We start from the raw sequence: 18,377 nt of genomic DNA on the forward strand, positions 1-18,377 counted from the left end.
GTCATATTAATTGTGGATTCTCTCCATCAAGGCATTTATGTGCCTCAGTGTTACACTTACAAATTAGAACATTTTCGTAGGTCTTGTGGTTATGGTCTTAGAATTAGTTATACCAAAAGACCCATCACCTCTCAAAGTTCCTTGTTGCTTGACTACTGTTTTCTAAATTATTAAGATGTTTAACTGATCGCTGGTACGAATCCTGTTCATGTAGCTTGCCATCAGCTACTGGAGCCCTGAGAGAGCACAATTGGCCCTGCTCTCTCTGGTTGGGTAGATGGCGCTCTCTCCCCACATCACTCCAAAGGGTGATGCCGCTCAGCACAAGGTGTCTGTGAGCTGATGTATCGGAACAGAGTTGCTGCGCTTTCCTCTGAGTGTGCTGTGATGCTACTCAGTAATGCTGCATCAGCAGCAGCTCAAAAAGAAGCGGTGGCTGACTTCACATGTATTGAAGGAGGCATGTGCTAGTCTTTATCCTCCTGGTGTTGGGGCATCACTAGTGATAGGAAAAGTCCAATTGGGTTGGTAATTGGCCATGTAAATTGGGAAGAAAATAGGGGAAAAATAGATGTTTAGCTGAAAAAATAGTGATAAATCTCAGTCAAATGTGAGAAACCATGTTAAGTATGTAAATTAGAAATAAAATATCAATATATTACTATCTCAATAACATAGTATTGTTGAAAAGTGTTTGAACCCTGACAGCTACATTGCTGTTCCGATTGCCTAGAAAGTAATGCTTTCCTTTACACAAATTCTATAAATATTTGCTGTTTTTATAAAATGACAGTTATTCTAATATTTTATATAAAAAAAATCTAAAATATTTATTGTCTAGCTTGCAGTATCATAATATATCTTACTATATCAAATCATAACTCTTTTATCATGATATATTACCATGCTTTTTACAATACACAGCACGGATATAATATAATACACAATTTACTATTATTTAATATTCTTCTTGTGCTTTACTCTCTGTTGTTCTATTTGTTGATCTCAACGATATTTTTCAGATCTGTTCAGCTCATCTGTTGAGAATATTTACTGCCATGATTATGAAAACATTTTCAGCATTATCAAAGTGGCAATTAATTTAACCATAATTAATGAATTTAGAGATCCATAAATTACATACTTTTTGATGTTGTAAATAACAGCAACTATTTTCAGTATAAGAGAGATGAAAAGAACACATAACACACTCAATTACTCCTTCTCTGTTTCTTCTTCTTTCTTACTGTGCATCTCTGCTTCTTCCTGAGGGCATTTTAATTATTGAACTTCTGTGATACGTTTTGATTATGTTATTAGTGTACAGACTGAGGGAACAATTCTCTGTAACAAAAGATTTGATATCTGTCTGCCATTAGCAGGCTTACCTATGGAGTTCCTTCCAGATATTCCCACACAGCAAAAAACGTACTTTACTTCACTGCCATTAGAGTAAAACATCACTATCTCTGCTGTAAGCTTCTTTATGGAAAATTAAGGCCTTTTGGCTTGTTAAGTAATTACTGATCCATATAAATTAGTTGTAATTTGATCAACAAAAGGGTATGTTAATGGTGGAGACAGATTAATGATTTCTGTGGCAAATTGTGCTGGTTTTGTTTGCAAGCCCGCTCTGTTATTGAGGCAGGAAATGTCATCCTCGGGCTTTCAGGGCAATTATGGAGTGAAATGATGAATTTTAGCTCAAAGCAGAAATGATCTTTATCTTTTTTGTTCTCTCTTCTCTTGTACTGTCATTTCAGTTTTTCTTTTTGATTTTTTTTTTTGAGTTGAGAGTTTTTGAAAGCCTTTTTTCAAGAAAACACCATCAATCTCTTTTTTTCCCCTCTGTTTTTTCTTTCTGTACCTTTCCCTCTTCTTCCATCCCATGTTTTTTTCTCTGCCTCTTGCAAACATTTTGTCACTTTCTCTGTACTCTGTACTTTTGTTCAAACATTACTTGCACTCACTGAGCTCTGCATCCGTCACTGGTCCGTAGTTTAATATTGATTAAATTCGCTCATGGAAGGAAGAATAGTGCCTGATTAAAGCCTTTTCCAGAATGTGCCACTGTGTGCCAGTCTTTAATGAATACGCTCATTGTGATTAGCATGCTTCACCAATCAGTAGGTTTCACCGAGCTCCAGATGCAGGATAATGTGTTTCAGAGAGAGGACAAAATGAATATACTAAATGACTGAAAAACTAAACCACAATGCTGCAAAATCTCTTTATACTGCTGCAGAGAGGCATCGCAATAATGACATGTAACATCATTAGGTTAAATGACATTAAAGTTTAAATGGCTAGTCTTTAGATTAGAACTCCAAGCTGCAGCATGTGACCCTGTGTTGTTCTGATAACATATTTGAAACCAGGGCTTCATGTAGGAGCTTATAGGCTACACTCATATTACAAAGCTTTCAATTTTTGGGATTTTGATAGTTCCCATTTGTAAAATGAAAGAGGCGTGTATCTGTCTTTAACGTGTGAATAAGTCTGCACATTTGGGCACATTTTGATTTTGTTTTGTTTTTTGTTTTTATGTAAAAGCTTCATTAAACAGAAGAGTTGGTGTTTTAGATTTTACACTTTATTAATTTGGTCTGTCTAAGATGAAGGAATTAAACGGAATTGATTCTGGTTCAGTTTCCTGAGCCTGTGTTATTAATTCTTTTCCTTTGTTTTGTGTGCAGGTGAGCCGCTTACTGATGTTGGGTGGGGCAAACGTGAACTACCGTACGGAGGTGCTAAACAATGCGCCAGTGCTGTGTGTACAAGCACACCTCGGTCATCAGGAGATGGTGGGTTTGCTGCTGGAGTTTGGGGCAAATGTGGATGTAGTATCGGAGAATGGTACCAGTGCACTCAGTTATGCTGCCGCAGCCGGTCACCTGGGCCTCATCAGCATGCTCTGCAAGAGAGGAGCCAAGGTAAGTTACCAGAACATGTTTACTGTGTCTAGAGATAATTGGTGACAATAAATGATGAATCAGGGCAGACAGGGTTGTTGGTGGTAATGATCATGACCAGAGGCATCTGGCTAGAAGTGTCCAAAGTGCTAAAAATCAAGGGACTCCTATATTGCACCTACAGGTCTGGAAAAAAATATGAGACCACTTAAAAATGATGAGTTTCAAAATTGAAAACCTCTGAAATATAACACAAGCCATCAAACTAAGCTGAACTGCTTGAATTTTTGCACCAGGAGTGGCATAAAATTATCCAAAAGTAGTGTGTAAGACTGGTGGAGGAGAACATGCCAAGATGCATGAAAACTGTGATTAAAAAACAGGGTTATTTCAACAAATATTGATTTCTGACCTCTTAAATGAACTCTTATGAACTTGTTTTATTTGCACTGTTTAAGGTCTTTTGTTATTTCTCAAGTTTTGCAAATAAATGCTCTAAATGAAAATATTTTTATTTGGAATTTGAGACAAGTGTTGTCCATAGTTTATAGAATTAAACAACAATGTTCATTTTACTTAAACATTTACCTATAAAAAGCAAAATCATAAAAAACAGATTCAGAAACTGAAGTTTTTTCTGCTTTCTTAATTTTTTCCAGAGCTGTACGTTAAGTATTTCTGACAGGTGTGCTATGGTGCGTTTTCTCAGGTGGATCACGTGGATAAGAGTGGACAATGTGCTCTGGTGCATGCAGCTCTGAGGGGGCATCCTGACATTATCCAATACCTGCTGGAACAGCAGTGGAGCAGAGAGGATCAGCAGCATGAGCTCAGCCTGAAGAGCAAAGCCCTGCAGCAAGCTCTTATAGCAGCTTCCAGCATGGGACACACGCAGGTCAGCCAACACACTGACACGCGCAAACACACACTTTTACACATACAAAACCTGCAAAGCCAAGCCCTGCAGCTGGCCCTTACAGCAGCCTCCAGCACGGGCCAAACAAAGGTCAGCTAACACACACACACATATACACAACCTACACACTTACACAGCGACAAAGAGCCAGCAAAGCAAGTCCCTGTAACAGGTCCTTGTACCAGATTTCATTATGCAACACAGAGAGGTCAGTTTACACATATAAACACACAACACTTATAGCCGCCTCCCACATCAGCACATGAACAGACCTTGTTGTAATAATCCTTTATAATACCATAATTGCAGGACACACCATACACAGGGCAGCTAACATGAACTTGAATAAACTTTGCATCCACTAAGGACTCCGAACACACATACACACACTCATACACACACATACAAAATACCTAGTTATGTAATACATGGCACTAATTTCCCAAGGTGTTTCTACAGTGAGCGTTGCAGTAAGGATACTGTTGCCCGGGAGATTAGCCATGGCAACAGGCTACTGAGACGGCAGTATAGGGATTGTAGGACCTTGCTTTACATTTCAGCCTCTTTGTGAAAAAGGTACAGCTCAGCTACAGAGATGAGACGATAAGGAGGGAGACCATTTGTGTCACCCTTCATGTTTCCAAACTGTGCTACAGTTAGTTTTTAGTTTTTTGCACATTCAATATAGACTTTATCTGAATATTTGGTGACTGAACTGAATCATGTCATTTAAAGTCAATGTATATATAAATATATATTTTTGCAAATAAGAGTGAATTTAAATCCTTTGAACTTTTCCATAAACACAGAGTGGTAAATCTGAGTTTAAGTACCGTATTTTTTGCACTATAAGGCACACTGGATTATAAGACGCACTATTAATAAACGTCTATAAATAAATTTTCTGGTGTATTTTCATACATTTACAGTAAGCTTAGATTTCCAGATTTCCACAATAGCTGGGTGCAGCACGATTATCATTAGCAGCTAACCACTACTAATTCTGCCCAAAAGCCCTACACTGAAGAGCCCTGTGTATCCAGTAAAGCAGGACGATATTAGATACCGGTTCGTCCCACATAGCTTGAGTACTAAACTGAAACTCTTGTATAATGCTGCACTTCAGCGGAAAAAAACTTTTGGGTAAAAAACATGCTTGCATTAATTTAAGTGAGATCTTTCATGGTTATTTAGAGTGTGATGCTCTAAGTAAATTGAATACTTGTAAACACATCAGAAATTACCTTTTTTTTTTTTTGCTTTTTTTTTTTAGTTGCTGTAAATTTACCATAAACTATTATGTCAGAAATATTTTTTTTCATGGCAGCCAAATTACAGATGTAAGCAAAACAAAGCTAAAATCCTGGTGTCTTTGTTAAATGTACTTAAATTTTCACTAGATAAACCACAGAGTTCTGTTTGCATAGTGTTTATGACTACTTGAGTTATGAAGCAACTGCTGGCATTAGAAAATGGTTGTATTATGAGTGCATGTAAACAAAACACGGTGAAAAACACGGTGTTAAAAAGTTGAAGTGGGCGAGAGAGCATATGTTTATGTGTATGATATTAGTAGGGTTAGGGGAGAGAGCGGGAGTGTCTGAGGGAGCAGAGGAGTGTGTTAGTAAAACACTTGTGTATTAATAAGGTTGAACAAGTACCTTAGTGAAGTACTGCTCCACCTATTTCTCTACTATCAGCACTTCAGTCTTATTGATGGATCAGCTCTGAGAGAATATAACTCTCTGTGGCAGCTCTCTATCGATCAGCCAAGGCTCTCTTCTCTTTTCATCACCCACACAGTCTCGTTCTCCTGCCCTCCTCCTCCCCCCTGCTGCTGCAGGTTTATGCAGTTTTGCCTGTGTGTGTATAAAACACTGTAATTCAAAAACGACACCCCTTCTTATGAATGCAGATGATCACAGGACTGTTGAAAACTATTGCCAATATCCTGACCTTACTAATGCTCTTGTTGCTTAATACAATCAAATCCTCACAGTAATACTTCAAAATCTAGTAAAAAAAGACCTTCACACAAAAGGATATTGTGTTTTATCGCAGTGTTTGGCAAAACTGTGGAGATTTTTTAAAACACAGTATCTTTTTTTATTACTTTATATGTACCTCAGATAATGGTTCCTTTAGTGCTGTGTCTAAGCCCAGACCACTAGGTAACACTGTTGTACTCTGTTCTGCTCAGAACCCTAAAATTTGATTAAAACAATTGTAATGTGTTATTGCTTACAGTATCGCAAAATATATCTTAATATACTGAATAATAACCGTATTGCCAAGTTCTTGCCAGTGCACAGAACTAATAGAGACGGTCACTCTTAACAAAGGCAGGATAAAATCTTATTTGTACACATACTTTTTGATTTTTGCTGTTTTAGTTATTGGTATTGCTAATTTAGTTAATACATGTTTGTTGTTTTTTAGGTGGTGAAAAGTTTATTGGACCTAAAGAATGAGTTGGTTGTGCAGATTGATGCTCATGATACACTGTGGGGAGAAACAGGTATGTTGAATCTCTCTCCTGTATTATCTATCTCTCTCTCTCTCTCTCTCTCTCTCTCTCTCTCTCTCACCTTTTGTTCTCTGTTGACCTCCACTCTCCTGTGCTTATATTGAGTGTCACCTGGGTGAAAAGCACTTTGCTTTTACCTGACCTCTGTTCTTTTCTCTGCAAGCTCAAATCATTCTTTTCATTTTTTTTTTTTTTTGCTGATACAAAAGAGTCTGATTTATTAGAAACTTTCATTTTGGGTCCTTAACAAAGCCATCATTTACATAATATCTTACAGTATTTTTTGTTCTAATTGTGGACTCTGCTCTAAAGAAGATGCTTGATAAGCTTGACAAATGTTTTAAACTAAGGTATTTTTGTGCTCCCATTTTTATGTACATAATACAAGTTCATTTTGTTTTTGATCATTTTTTTCCCCTTGGCCTCCATTCATTACTGCCTTGTTCACAGATTTTGTTTGCTGCTTATTCAGCTTTCAAGCTAACAGCACAAAAATCAAAACAAACCTTTAGGCCAACAGAGGATTCGGTTCTTTTAAGACTTGTTTTCATAGTTTCCTCTCTAGCTTTCTTCCCGCCGCTGCATTGCGGTTGTGGGAGCTTTGATCACACATTCTGATCAGCAGCGTTGCAGGTAGATCACCCAGAAAAAAAAGCTTTACTGAACTGTCTCTTATTTTTTTGTGGAAGTGTATGTGTACCTTAATGAGCTATACCTGCACTGATTGTGACACGTGTTAGGCAGTGACAGATAACCGGCAGATGGTGAAAGCTGCCTGGCTGCAGGTGACCACAGGAGACTCAGTTCCCTGTGGCTGGCTGGGGAAAGCTGAAGATGGGCTTCAGACATGAGACTGAATGCTAGATAGCACATAAAAGCCTTCCTTTTGTTCCTGTGTGACTCTTACAAGATCAGCAGTTCGGTAGAGTTCTTCCTGCAGCCACAGAGATACGCTACATACAATATATAAAGACCAAGGCCTTCAGGTATAAAAAGCGTAAATTAAAATATGTGGCGTAAATTAAAATATGTGGCTTATTCAAGATTTATTTCGCCCACATCAAGCAAACACACACACACACACAGACATTGCAAAGTGATTACTTTCTTTCAAGGTTAATGATTGTGTATAATATAATATATTGCATATTATATGTATATAATGTGAATGTGTGTTTACTGAAATACTGACACTGCAGTGCAGAGTCAAGAGGAAGCAGCAGGATGTTCATCTCAACTGGACTATTTGTGTGTATTCACTGAGTAGAATTCTGTGCACTGGCAGGTTTTAGCTTTTCTTATTAAATCTACACAGCATTTACCTCAAAGCATAAAGGACTTTTCTGCAAAGAATATGTTTATTTTACTGACGTGCTTTCTCTGTCAGTCACCTCCTGGATAAGCTAAGTCTCAGTGTTTTAGTGCACAAATGGCCTCGTTGCTCTCCCAAACTTTTGCCAGCTCATCTTTACTGAACTCCAGTGAGCACTCTGCGTAACAGCATTAGAGGAGGACAGGAACAATGGTCTCTCTGTGGTCACTGCTCAGTTACTGCACACCACCCCCCTAACAAATAGCAGTTGGATATAGGTCAGTCTATTATCAGGGAGCCCAACTTCTGATTAGTTGGCTGTGGCTGCTGAGAAAATGTATTTTTTACATTCACTTCTCTCTTGGCAAGGAAAACAGTTTTATATACTGTCAAATCGGGTCATTATTCTTGTCAATCTATATTTAATTTTTTTTTTTACCTTTTTAAAATTGTGTCTAGGAGAAGTATTTTATTGCCAGATCATTTATAATTGTGACAATGCAATACAATCATTTCAATATCCACTAAAAGAAAACAGTTAAAAAAAATGTAAATTATTTTCAGTCATATTACCTGCAAACATATCAGTGAGTGATAAAAAATGTAAGTGTTTAAGTATAGTGGAGTTATGAATATAACTTAATTTTGGAAGATTGATCAACAGCCTTACTCCTCCCACTCTCCGCCCTATATAAACCGTCATTTCCTCTCTACCTGCTTGTCGAAAAACTTTGCACCCACCTCCTCTCCATCTTCCTCTGTCTTTCCTTCTCCCTTTTCTCTTCCTGTATCTCTTCTTTCCCCTTTTCCTTTCCTCATTCCAGTCCATATGTGTGGGAAATACTAGCGAATTGCATGTCAGTGGATAAAAAAACATTATAAGCCTCTTCAACCAGTTGAGGTTTGCACAGATTGCAAACACTTGTAACTCACTTTTTTTGTTAATGGTTAATTTGAGATATACTTCTGATCTTTTTTGTTTTCTTGTTGTGACATGCATTGCATTATGTCTCCTTAACCAAAGCAAGCAAGAAAGCAAGCATTAATCTCCTAGCATTATTTATTCCAGTCACTATCCAGACAGAAGCGCGTTACTATGAATAATAATGGTCATGGCTGCTTGCTTCCCGTAACCACTTAGCCTTAAATTTCTTTTTACCAAATGAATGAGTCAGGACCCCACTAATGCAGTGCGCATCCTTTCTTCTGGGCCCCTTTAGCGGGTGTCCCCAATCCGCCCGTCCCGACTGCAGTGACCCGATTTGTGGGGAAAAGCTCTGCCACTCAACACTGCGTCTGATGAATGCAGACTGGGGCTTAATTGCCTGCCTATAAGAGCACAGTGACATTCCTCAGAGCTGAAGTCCTCATACCCATTCAGCTCTGCAGTCTCTCTGCAGTGACTCTAATGTTGGAATTACTGAAGCACAGAAAGATTATTCACTTTAGTATCTGAGTATAATACAAGATATCTGATGGGGCTTTACAGACAATGGATATCAGAACTGTAGCTGTTATCTTTGTTTTGTTATGTTTGTCTATATTAGATTGTGTAGTATGAATTATTTTGTAAGGCACTTTGTGACTTCAGTCTGTGAAAGGTGCTATATAAATACATTTTACTTACTTACTAACTGTCAGAAATGTAGTCCAGAATAGCAATTAATTAACCTAATTCAAGCCCCTGACCACCAAAACATGACCATCCGTGATCATAAAATCACAGTTACATGCGTAACTAGCATTTAACCTGATAGCATTTACTATTTAAAACTAAACCTTCATCTTGAATTTCCTCTTCATTCTTTAAGATAAAACAAAGCCTGTTATTAGCATGCTGCTGAGACCCTGCAGATGAGATGAGATTACATTAATATTGTCGCAAGTCTGTTTTGTTAATATTGGTGTGAGTCTGAGTGAAACTTTTGAAACTATTGAGGTTAACCTATCATGGTTAAAGGATTAAAAACAGGGGTCTTTTATAATTAAATATCTTGTGGCTAAACTGTATTTTTATAAAGGAACCACTGTACCACTGACCAAAAAACCCACTGAAATCAAGCATAAACCAAAACAAATTTTCTATGTTGGTGGCACTCAGGACCAAATACAGGTCTAAGTTTAATGTTGAGCGAGATGTCCGTTCACAATTTTCAGCACTTTTATCTGACATCTAGCACTTGGGCACCAAAAAGAAATACTAAGTGAAATGTAATCGCCTACATTGATTGTTGTTTTGTATTTGTATAGATTTTTAACAATTGCAAGGTTTAATGTGGGTTTTTCATCCATGAGCTGCAAAAGCTTGGAAATTCCTGCGATAGGGAATCATTATGGATTAAATTATTTGGATAGGGTTGATTGTCCACTTTTTCGTTGTTCGAACACAAACAACACACATTTTTTAAATATCTAATAGCTATTATCTGATGGATATCTTATTTTATGCTAAGCCAAAGACCTTACTGGCAGTAGCTGTTTTCACCCAAACAGAGGATGGGCCATTATGGGAGCCTTGAAAATATTATTCCATATAACACACTAGCCACAAAAGAATATCTTTATTTATGCAATTTGATTTGGATTCAAAGCTGTTGCTGCTGAGGACAAATATTTATTCTTCCACTAAATACAAAACAATTTCTTTGCAGAATTATTGTCTTTTGTTGACAGCGAGTTTTTCCGCAGAGTGTATGCTGTATGTTATGTCTGTAACAGAAGCACCACTTGAATGGCAAAGCAATTTTAGAAAGAAACTGTGGAATATATGATTGTGTTAATGGAGAGTTAGCTGTTTTCAGTTTCTGCTGTGAAGCATGCAGTCCTGCTAAGAAACATGACTGTTGATGGTGGGCTCATGCTGATAAATTATCACTTTATTTATTCATAAATTAATTTATTGGTAAATAAATGACTTGATATTAAGAATTGCCTGTGGCTTTAGCTTTATTGGAAATAAATGAAGAGAAATTTCATGTTTCAAACGCCTGGGGGTTCTTATGCATCACTTTTGTCGAGTGCAGCTACAGCCAGAATTATTTGTAAATGATGAAATGCTCCTTTCAAGACACACATGGAGAGCCCTGGTGTAAGTGTTTTGTTATTGGGTTGCAGTTTTGTAACATGCAGGGTTAACAGCATGGATCATTACATTGATTACGGTTAGGGAACATGTTCAGATTTGAATGGATTATGGTAGAAACAAGCTAGACATAAACATGAAAGGGTCTAAAGTCTCAAGTGGGTCTCCTATCTCAAAACGATACAGTCAGGCACCAGGAGCTTAAGCTTGAGTGGAGCTCTTCAGAGTAGAGCACTTGAAATGACCTAGACCTACATTTTAAAAGGGGTAGAGAGGAAAGGGTGGTGGGGGAACTGAATGACAACCTGTCACTCCTCTCAGTCCCAGCTCTCTGAAGGGGCTGTGTTTGATGGATTTGCTACACTGACTCTGACTGTGACAGACAGATCTGTTATCATTTGCCCACACATGGATTTCCATCTCTAGCTCCGCATCACTTAACCTTTCCAGCTTTTACTGCATCTTTTGTCCTTCAGTGGGTTCCGTTCTACACTTAAGTATGTCTCACTCATTAAAATTTAAGTATGGCTTATGATTAGTATCTAATTATCAAAAAGAGTATCATTACTTGAGTCTCTTTTATTTCTCAGGTATGTCTCACTATCACTACACAATTACATCTTATTCTCACCTGTATGTAACTCTACTAAGGTGTATTTCACTTTTTAAACGTGTATCATTATCAGTTTGCAAGTTAATTTCACTATTTAAACCTCCTATTATGTTACCGGTCAAAATGACCCGTTTTAAAGTTTGAAGATCTAGGAAAAATAGTAAAAATATATTTTTTTAGTATGAAATTCTTCCGCTTGCCTTAATTAGTGTAATCAACATATAATATGAAAATGGTTCATCTCACATATTTGTAATCAGCCTGTGCTAAAACTAAAACAAAATTGCAATGTTACATTTCAATGTTATGTAAAACTGTTGTGTTTTATATGTCTATAGGGCTTTTAAAAGTAACAAAGTGAAATGTTAAAAAAAAGTTTAAATGTGTTTTTTATGAAAAATTAGGGAATTATTGTAATTGAACCATTACCCGTTAGAGGTAAGGAACACCAATGCACTAAATATGAATAGAATAATTAGTAATGGAGATAGTAATTAAATATTCACACTGCCCGTTAGGATTTTTTTGGATAATTAAACATGTAACTGACCCATGAACACCATTGCTGTTCCTAAAAAATGAACATAACAGGAGGGTTAAGTATATCTTAACATAACTACTTAAATATCTCTTCACTGTATGCCTTACTATCAGTGCTTAAGCATCTTGCATTATTTAAATTATTTTTTTTATTTAGGTGTCTCACTATCAATACTTAAGTATCTTTCATTCTCACTGCGGTTTCTGGAACACCAGTTGCTGGAAGTGAAACCCAAGTGTTGGTTCCAGCTTTGGACTGGTGTCTGGACTGTTCTCTTTTGTCTCACTGGCCGTAGCCTAGACAACTCAAATAGATCCAACATTCTGTATCACAGGGACATGGAGTTCCATGCCAGGCCTGAGTGCTGAGTGTTCCAAGCAGCTCCACTTTTCAGACACGGGGAGAAATCACTGGCCCGTAATTAGCTCATTAGCCAGCTATAGCTTAATAGTGTGTGTCTGGAATTTTCAAACCAGTTAAATGCCACCATGCCAGTATTCAGTTTAAAGGACCAGTGCTACCTCAACATAAGGCTGTTGATAGTTTAATATTGTGCAGTCAATTCATAGCTTAATTATTTGTCTTAATTATAAAACTATTTTTTTGTGTGTATGTTTTTGTTTTGCCAGCTCTTACAGCAGCAGCAGGTCGGGGGAAGATGGATGTGTGTACTTACCTGTTGGAGGAAGGTGCACAGGTTCAGCAGGTGAACAGAAGAGGAATGTGTGCGCTTTTTTGCGCTGTGAGACAGGGACACTGGCAGGTAAAGGAGACACATTAATAGACCAAAAAGATTGATGTTTTCTCTTGCGTCCTATTTCAGGCATATATGTTTGGACATGGAGACAATCTGCCTGTATTGTTTGCTATCTATGGATATATATATATATATATACAGTGAGTCCAAGAAGTATTTGATCCCTTGCTGATTTTCTTTGTTTGCCCACTAATAAAGACACTATCCTTCTGCACTTTTAATGGTAGATATATTCTAACATGGAGAGATAGAATATCAAGACAAAAATCCAGAATATAATTTTAAAGAATATATTTTAATTAATTTGTATTTCAATGAGGAAAATAAGTATTTGATCCCTCTTGCCAAACACACTCAATACTTAGTGGCAAAGCCTTTGTTTGCAAGCACAGCGGTGAGACGTTTGTTGTAGTTAACCACAAGTTTAGCACACACACCAGGGGGAATTTTGGCCCACTCTTCTTTGCAGATCCTCTCTAAATCATGAAGGTTGGTGGGCTGTCGCTTGGCAACTCTGACCTTCAGCTCCCTCCATAGATTTTCGATCGGATTGAGGTCTGGCGACTGGCTGGGCCACTCCATGACCTTAATGTGATTTTTCTTGAGACAATCCTTTGTTGCCTTTGCTGTATGTTTAGGGTCGTTATCATGTTGGAAGACCCAACCACGGCCCATTTTCAGATCCCTGGCAGAGGGGAGGAGGTTGTCCCTCAGGATTGTGCGGTACATGGCTCCATCCATCTTCCCAGTGATGCAGTGAAGTAGCCCTGTACCCTTGGCAGAGAAACACCCCCAAAACATTATGCTTCCACCTCCATGCTTGATTGTGGGCACAGTGTTCTTGGGGTCATAGGCAGCATTTTTCTTTCTCCACACATGGCGGGTGGAGTTGAGGCCAAAAAGTTCAATTTTGGTCTCGTCTGACCACAAAACCTTCTCCCAATAACTTGGTTCATCTTTCAAATGATCATTGGCATACTTGAGGCGCGCCTCCACATGTGCTCTCTTCAGCAGGGGTACCTTTCGGGCACTGCAGGATGTGAATCCATTGTTACGCAAAGTGTTGCCAATTGTTTCCTTGCAAACTGTGGTCCCAGCTGCCTTCAGGTCATTTGCTAACTCCTGCCGAGTGGTTGCAGGACGATTTCTGACCGTTCTCAGCATCATTGCCACCCCACGAGGCGAAATCTTCTTTGGAGCACCGGTCCGAGGTCTGTTGATTGTCATGTTATACTCTTTAAACTTTCTGATAATTGCACCAATAGTTGTTACTTTCACATCCAACACCTTCCTAATCTTTTTGTAGCCCATTCCAGCTTTGTGAAGGTCAACAATTCTGACTCTGAGGTCCTGTGACAGCTCTTTGGTTTTACCCATGTTGGAGACTTGAAATCTGTGTGATCTGTCTGATTCTGTGGACAGGTGTTTTTCACACAAGTGATTAGTGAGAACAGGTGGCTTCAGGTCAGGTAACAAGTTGATTGGGAGTGTCTAACTGGTCTGTAAAAGCCAGAACTGCTAATGAATACTAAGGGATCAAATACTTATTTCACTCCATGAAATACAAATCAATTAATATATATTCCTTAGATTTATTTTCTGGATTTTCTTTTTAATATTCTGTCTCTCCATGTAAGAATACATCTACCATTAAAAGTATAGAATGATCATGTCTTTATTAGTGGGCCAACGAAGAAAATCAGCAAGGGATCAAATACTTCTTGGATTCACTGTATATATATACACATTGTGCGTAATTGATCCTGAAGGAAATTTTCTGTGCTAATAATTTATTGATCACTTTCTTCTCTTTTTTCTCACCACGTTTCTGCATTAGATAGCGGATGTGTTGTTGCAACATGGTGCAGATGTGAATGGAAGTGATAAGCAGGGGCGCACATTGCTGATGGTAGCAGCAAGTGAGGGCCATCTTAGCACTGTGGAATTCCTGCTCTCTAAAGGTGAATTACCTACAACAGAGGAAAAGTTTTTAGACATGTATTTAATTCAGTTTCTTAGGTAAAAAAAAAACATCATCACAAAATATGTGGTCTGTGGTTCATATTTTAGGTAACACTCTATGTGGATGGTCCATTTGATGGCCTCATTGATGCTCAACTAACATTCAACTACCATTCAACTGCATGTCTATTAAATGCAATTAAACTGAAAGGTGAAAGTAAATTATTCTCTACTGAATGTAATCCTACATCCAACTCAAAACCAAATTCTAATCTTAACATTTTTAAAATTAGGTTTAGGGTTAGATTTAAAGTTTAGGTTAAGGTTAGGGATAGATTCTATTTTGAATCCGTTAAATTCAACATTAGTTAGTTGGTTAAGTTGCATTTAATAGACATTCAGTTGAATATTAGTTGAATGTCAGTTGAGCATCAATGAGGCCATAAAATGGACCAAGTAAAGTGTTACCATATTTTATTATACATATTTATAGATCTTGATAGCAGTACCTCTAATTCAGAAACAAACACTGAGTTTAGCTGTAGAGCAGATCATAGACCTGAAACAGTGCCTTCAGTTTTTTTCTGTTCTAAGTGTAATACATTTCCCAGGCGCCTCTTTTACATCGGTGGATAAGGAGGGGTTAACTCCTCTGAGCTGGGCGTGCTTGAAAGGACATAAGAACGTGGTTCAGTTCCTGGTGGAGAAGGGTGCGGTTATAGACCACTCAGACAAGAATGGACGCACTCCTCTGGACCTGGCAGCTTTCTATGGAGATGCAGAGATTGTGAGTTATCTTAAAAGAATCCATTGTGTTTTACATCTTCTGTTTGCATTGTTTAAATGTTCCAGAGACTCTGCTCTTTTATCCTGATAAGAGATGTATTAAATGTCTCAGGGTTAAAAAACGACTAAAGGCATCTGACCACAGCTGAAAAAGAAGGAATACAAAAAGCTGTGCAGATTACATTAAGCTAGATCAGTTTGATACATGTGCATCAGGTTATAGCAGTAATTATATGTTTTAGGTTCGAATTAGAATAGCTGCTTCTACATTAACAATAATCACAAGCTTTTAACATGTTCTGTTTTGCATGTAGGTGCATTATCTGGTGGAGAGAGGAGCTGTGATTGAGCATGTGGATTACAGTGGAATGAGGCCTTTGGATCGGGCGATAGGCTGCAGGAACACTTCAGTGGTTGTCACTTTACTCAGGAAAGGGGCTAAACTAGGTGAGCATCATTTAAACTATAAAACACATTTAATGTTTAATGGATTAGGAGTGATTTCTAATTTAGTTTACAAAACGTCTAACTTTCTTTGCTGAAGTAAATTACACTGGTATGCAAGTTAGGTGTTCCCAAGCAATTAAGTCATTCATGATCAATCTTTTTTACTGCTATTTTCCTTTCCTTTACTTTTGGCATGTTACAGTATTGCTAACATCTTAAGAACACAGGCTATTTATTCTGTTTATTCTGTACCTTCTCTGCCAAATGCTACATATGCTATTGTCATTGAGAGCTTCCTGTCTGAGTCTGTAGACATCTGCTAATGGGATAAGCGGAACATAGCAGTGCATTCTCTGCCTGTAATACACACTGTCACATGCACACAACAGCAACCCTGGCCATTAACAACAGACATGTGGCCACAAATAAACAGCACAGGCTCTATTATGACAGAGCATTTCAATGCCAGCTTAATGACCCTCATTAACTGTGCCCTCGTGAGCCTGAGTATCTAAATGAAAATTAATAGGATAATGTGATTATAAACTCACAGGTGAATTATAAAATCTAAAGAAGGTGTGTGTTTCTCTCACTGTTCTTTCTCACTGTTTTTCTCATTATTTCTTGCATGCTGTATATAGTGGTTTGTTTGAAGAGTCAGCCCAGGTTGAAACTCATTTGCTCAGTAATTAGAAGTATAACAGCCAGAACCAAACCGTATTATGTGAGCAAAGTGAAGTCAGGGTCAGGATGTCATTCTCTCTGCTCGACTGTTTTCTCTTTGCATGTCTTTCATTCCTACACTGTTTCACAACTCTGTCTCCTTTCTTAACTGCTTTCAATAAAACCTACATAAGGCTACAGAACATCTCCTTATGATCGAACAGGTACAGTCTTAAGGTAACTTTTCCAGTATCAAAGTGAAGTTTTATCTGCTTAGGATTTGCATGGTTGAACAACCCACCTTCTCTCCCTCCTTCTGTAACCTAGGTAACGCCGCTTGGGCAATGGCCACGTCTAAGCCTGACATCCTCATAATCCTGCTACAGAAGCTCATGGAGGAGGGCAACCTGCTTTACAAGGTAAAAACAAACATCAGCGATCAAGATAACAGCTGAAAATTATTCTTATTATCTGAAAAGAAATCCTATTAACTATAAAGACCCCTAATGCCTTGTGTGTGTGATGTCTTTCCCTTAAATACCTTTTCAAACAAATGTTGATCTTAGTTCAGCAGAGAGCAAAGCCAAAGCAAAGGTCCTACCGCATCTCCGTGCACTTATTAAAATATAAATGAGGCTTTATTATCTTCAATTGACTTATCTCAGTTTTGCCCTCTAATCCGTTAAAAAATGACTTGGAAAATAACAGCTTTATTAAACGATCCTTATCAGTGAAGGATTTAAGTAAAATGAAAAGAAGATGAAGAGTAAGTGTATGTGATTGATGTGTGACATTTAAAAGAGAGTGAGTTTTGTATCAGGGAGAGGGAGAGAGAGAGAGAGAGAGAGAGAGAGAGGATGGTGCTAAAATGAGTGATTGATGCAGTGGCTGGTGGGGGGGTATGCAAGGTATGAGATTCACACTGGTTTCTTGTTTGCTCTTTCTGTCCTTCTCTGTCTGTTTTAATCTTCCTTTTCTACATTTTGTTCTAAATTCTTGCATCCACCCACCCCCCTCCTTTTTTCAGAGAGGGAAGATGAAGGAGGCAGCTCAGAGGTATCAGTATGCTCTGAGGAAGTTTCCCAGAGAAGGCTTTGGTGAAGAGCTGAAGGCATTTCGAGAGCTGAGAGTCTCTCTGTACCTCAACCTTTCACGCTGCCGCAGAAAAACCAACGTGAGTATCATTCCTTCCTGTCTACAAGCTTCATTGGTAGAATTCTGAGGGCCTTGACTTTTAAAATGAGGCACTGATAACTGCACAGTGCACAGGTAGTTTATTTAAAAAAAAAAACACTTTTATATATTTAATGAATTTGGAAACATTCTTTGCAAAATCATAATTCTACAGTGCAAGTACAGTGCTCACAGGAACATATTGAGTTTATTAATAATAACACCTATTGTTTTGAGCAATTACAATTATTCAGCCATCTAAGTGCAGTGAGGCACAACCAACCTCAAATAGTATAAGAGGACCTGTATTCTCTTAAAATCGCAAAGTAGCACTGCTGACGGTATAGGATTTGTTTGAAAGTATGGTGACATTCTTCCCAAAATCTTTATAATACTAATAAGCTATAATACTAATACAGTTATGGAGATTAAAACAGCGTATTTGATACACACACACACACCCTTATCTAAAGTATATGCTAATTACACTGTTCCTGTTTGTCTACACACATAGGACTTTGGCATGGCTGAGGAGTTTGCCACAAAGGCACTGGAGCTGAAGCCTAAGTCCTATGAAGCGTACTATGCTCGAGCCCGGGCTAAGAGGAGCAGCAGGTATTAACAAGAAGTTCTCTATTACCATGAATACATTAATCACACTCTGTTGTAAAAAGCATTCATGACCG

General features: G+C 38.0%; 1 protein-coding gene across 5 annotated transcripts in view; it reads left to right on the forward strand.

The window, feature by feature from the left end:
• Positions 1-18,377, forward strand: part of tanc1b (tetratricopeptide repeat, ankyrin repeat and coiled-coil containing 1b) — a 168,612-nt gene that overhangs the window by 147,451 nt on the left and 2,784 nt on the right. For 3 of the 5 annotated variants that reach the window (XM_049484700.1, XM_049484702.1, XM_049484703.1), the window contains 11 exons: positions 2,697-2,933; positions 3,622-3,807; positions 6,268-6,346; positions 12,533-12,666; positions 14,498-14,621; positions 15,234-15,409; positions 15,723-15,855; positions 16,713-16,742; positions 16,846-16,937; positions 17,546-17,692; positions 18,206-18,306. In XM_049484700.1, the coding sequence (XP_049340657.1) occupies positions 2,697-2,933; positions 3,622-3,807; positions 6,268-6,346; positions 12,533-12,666; positions 14,498-14,621; positions 15,234-15,409; positions 15,723-15,855; positions 16,713-16,742; positions 16,846-16,937; positions 17,546-17,692; positions 18,206-18,306 (1,439 nt within the window). Of the gene's footprint in view, positions 1-2,696; positions 2,934-3,621; positions 3,808-6,267; positions 6,347-12,532; positions 12,667-14,497; positions 14,622-15,233; positions 15,410-15,722; positions 15,856-16,712; positions 16,756-16,841; positions 16,938-17,545; positions 17,693-18,205; positions 18,307-18,377 lie in introns of those variants that run through there. The other 2 variants (XM_049484701.1, XM_049484704.1) reach the window with 2 other exon arrangements.

This window comes from Astyanax mexicanus, chromosome 11 (assembly GCF_023375975.1).
Source record: "Astyanax mexicanus isolate ESR-SI-001 chromosome 11, AstMex3_surface, whole genome shotgun sequence".
NCBI lineage: Eukaryota > Metazoa > Chordata > Actinopteri > Characiformes > Acestrorhamphidae > Astyanax > Astyanax mexicanus.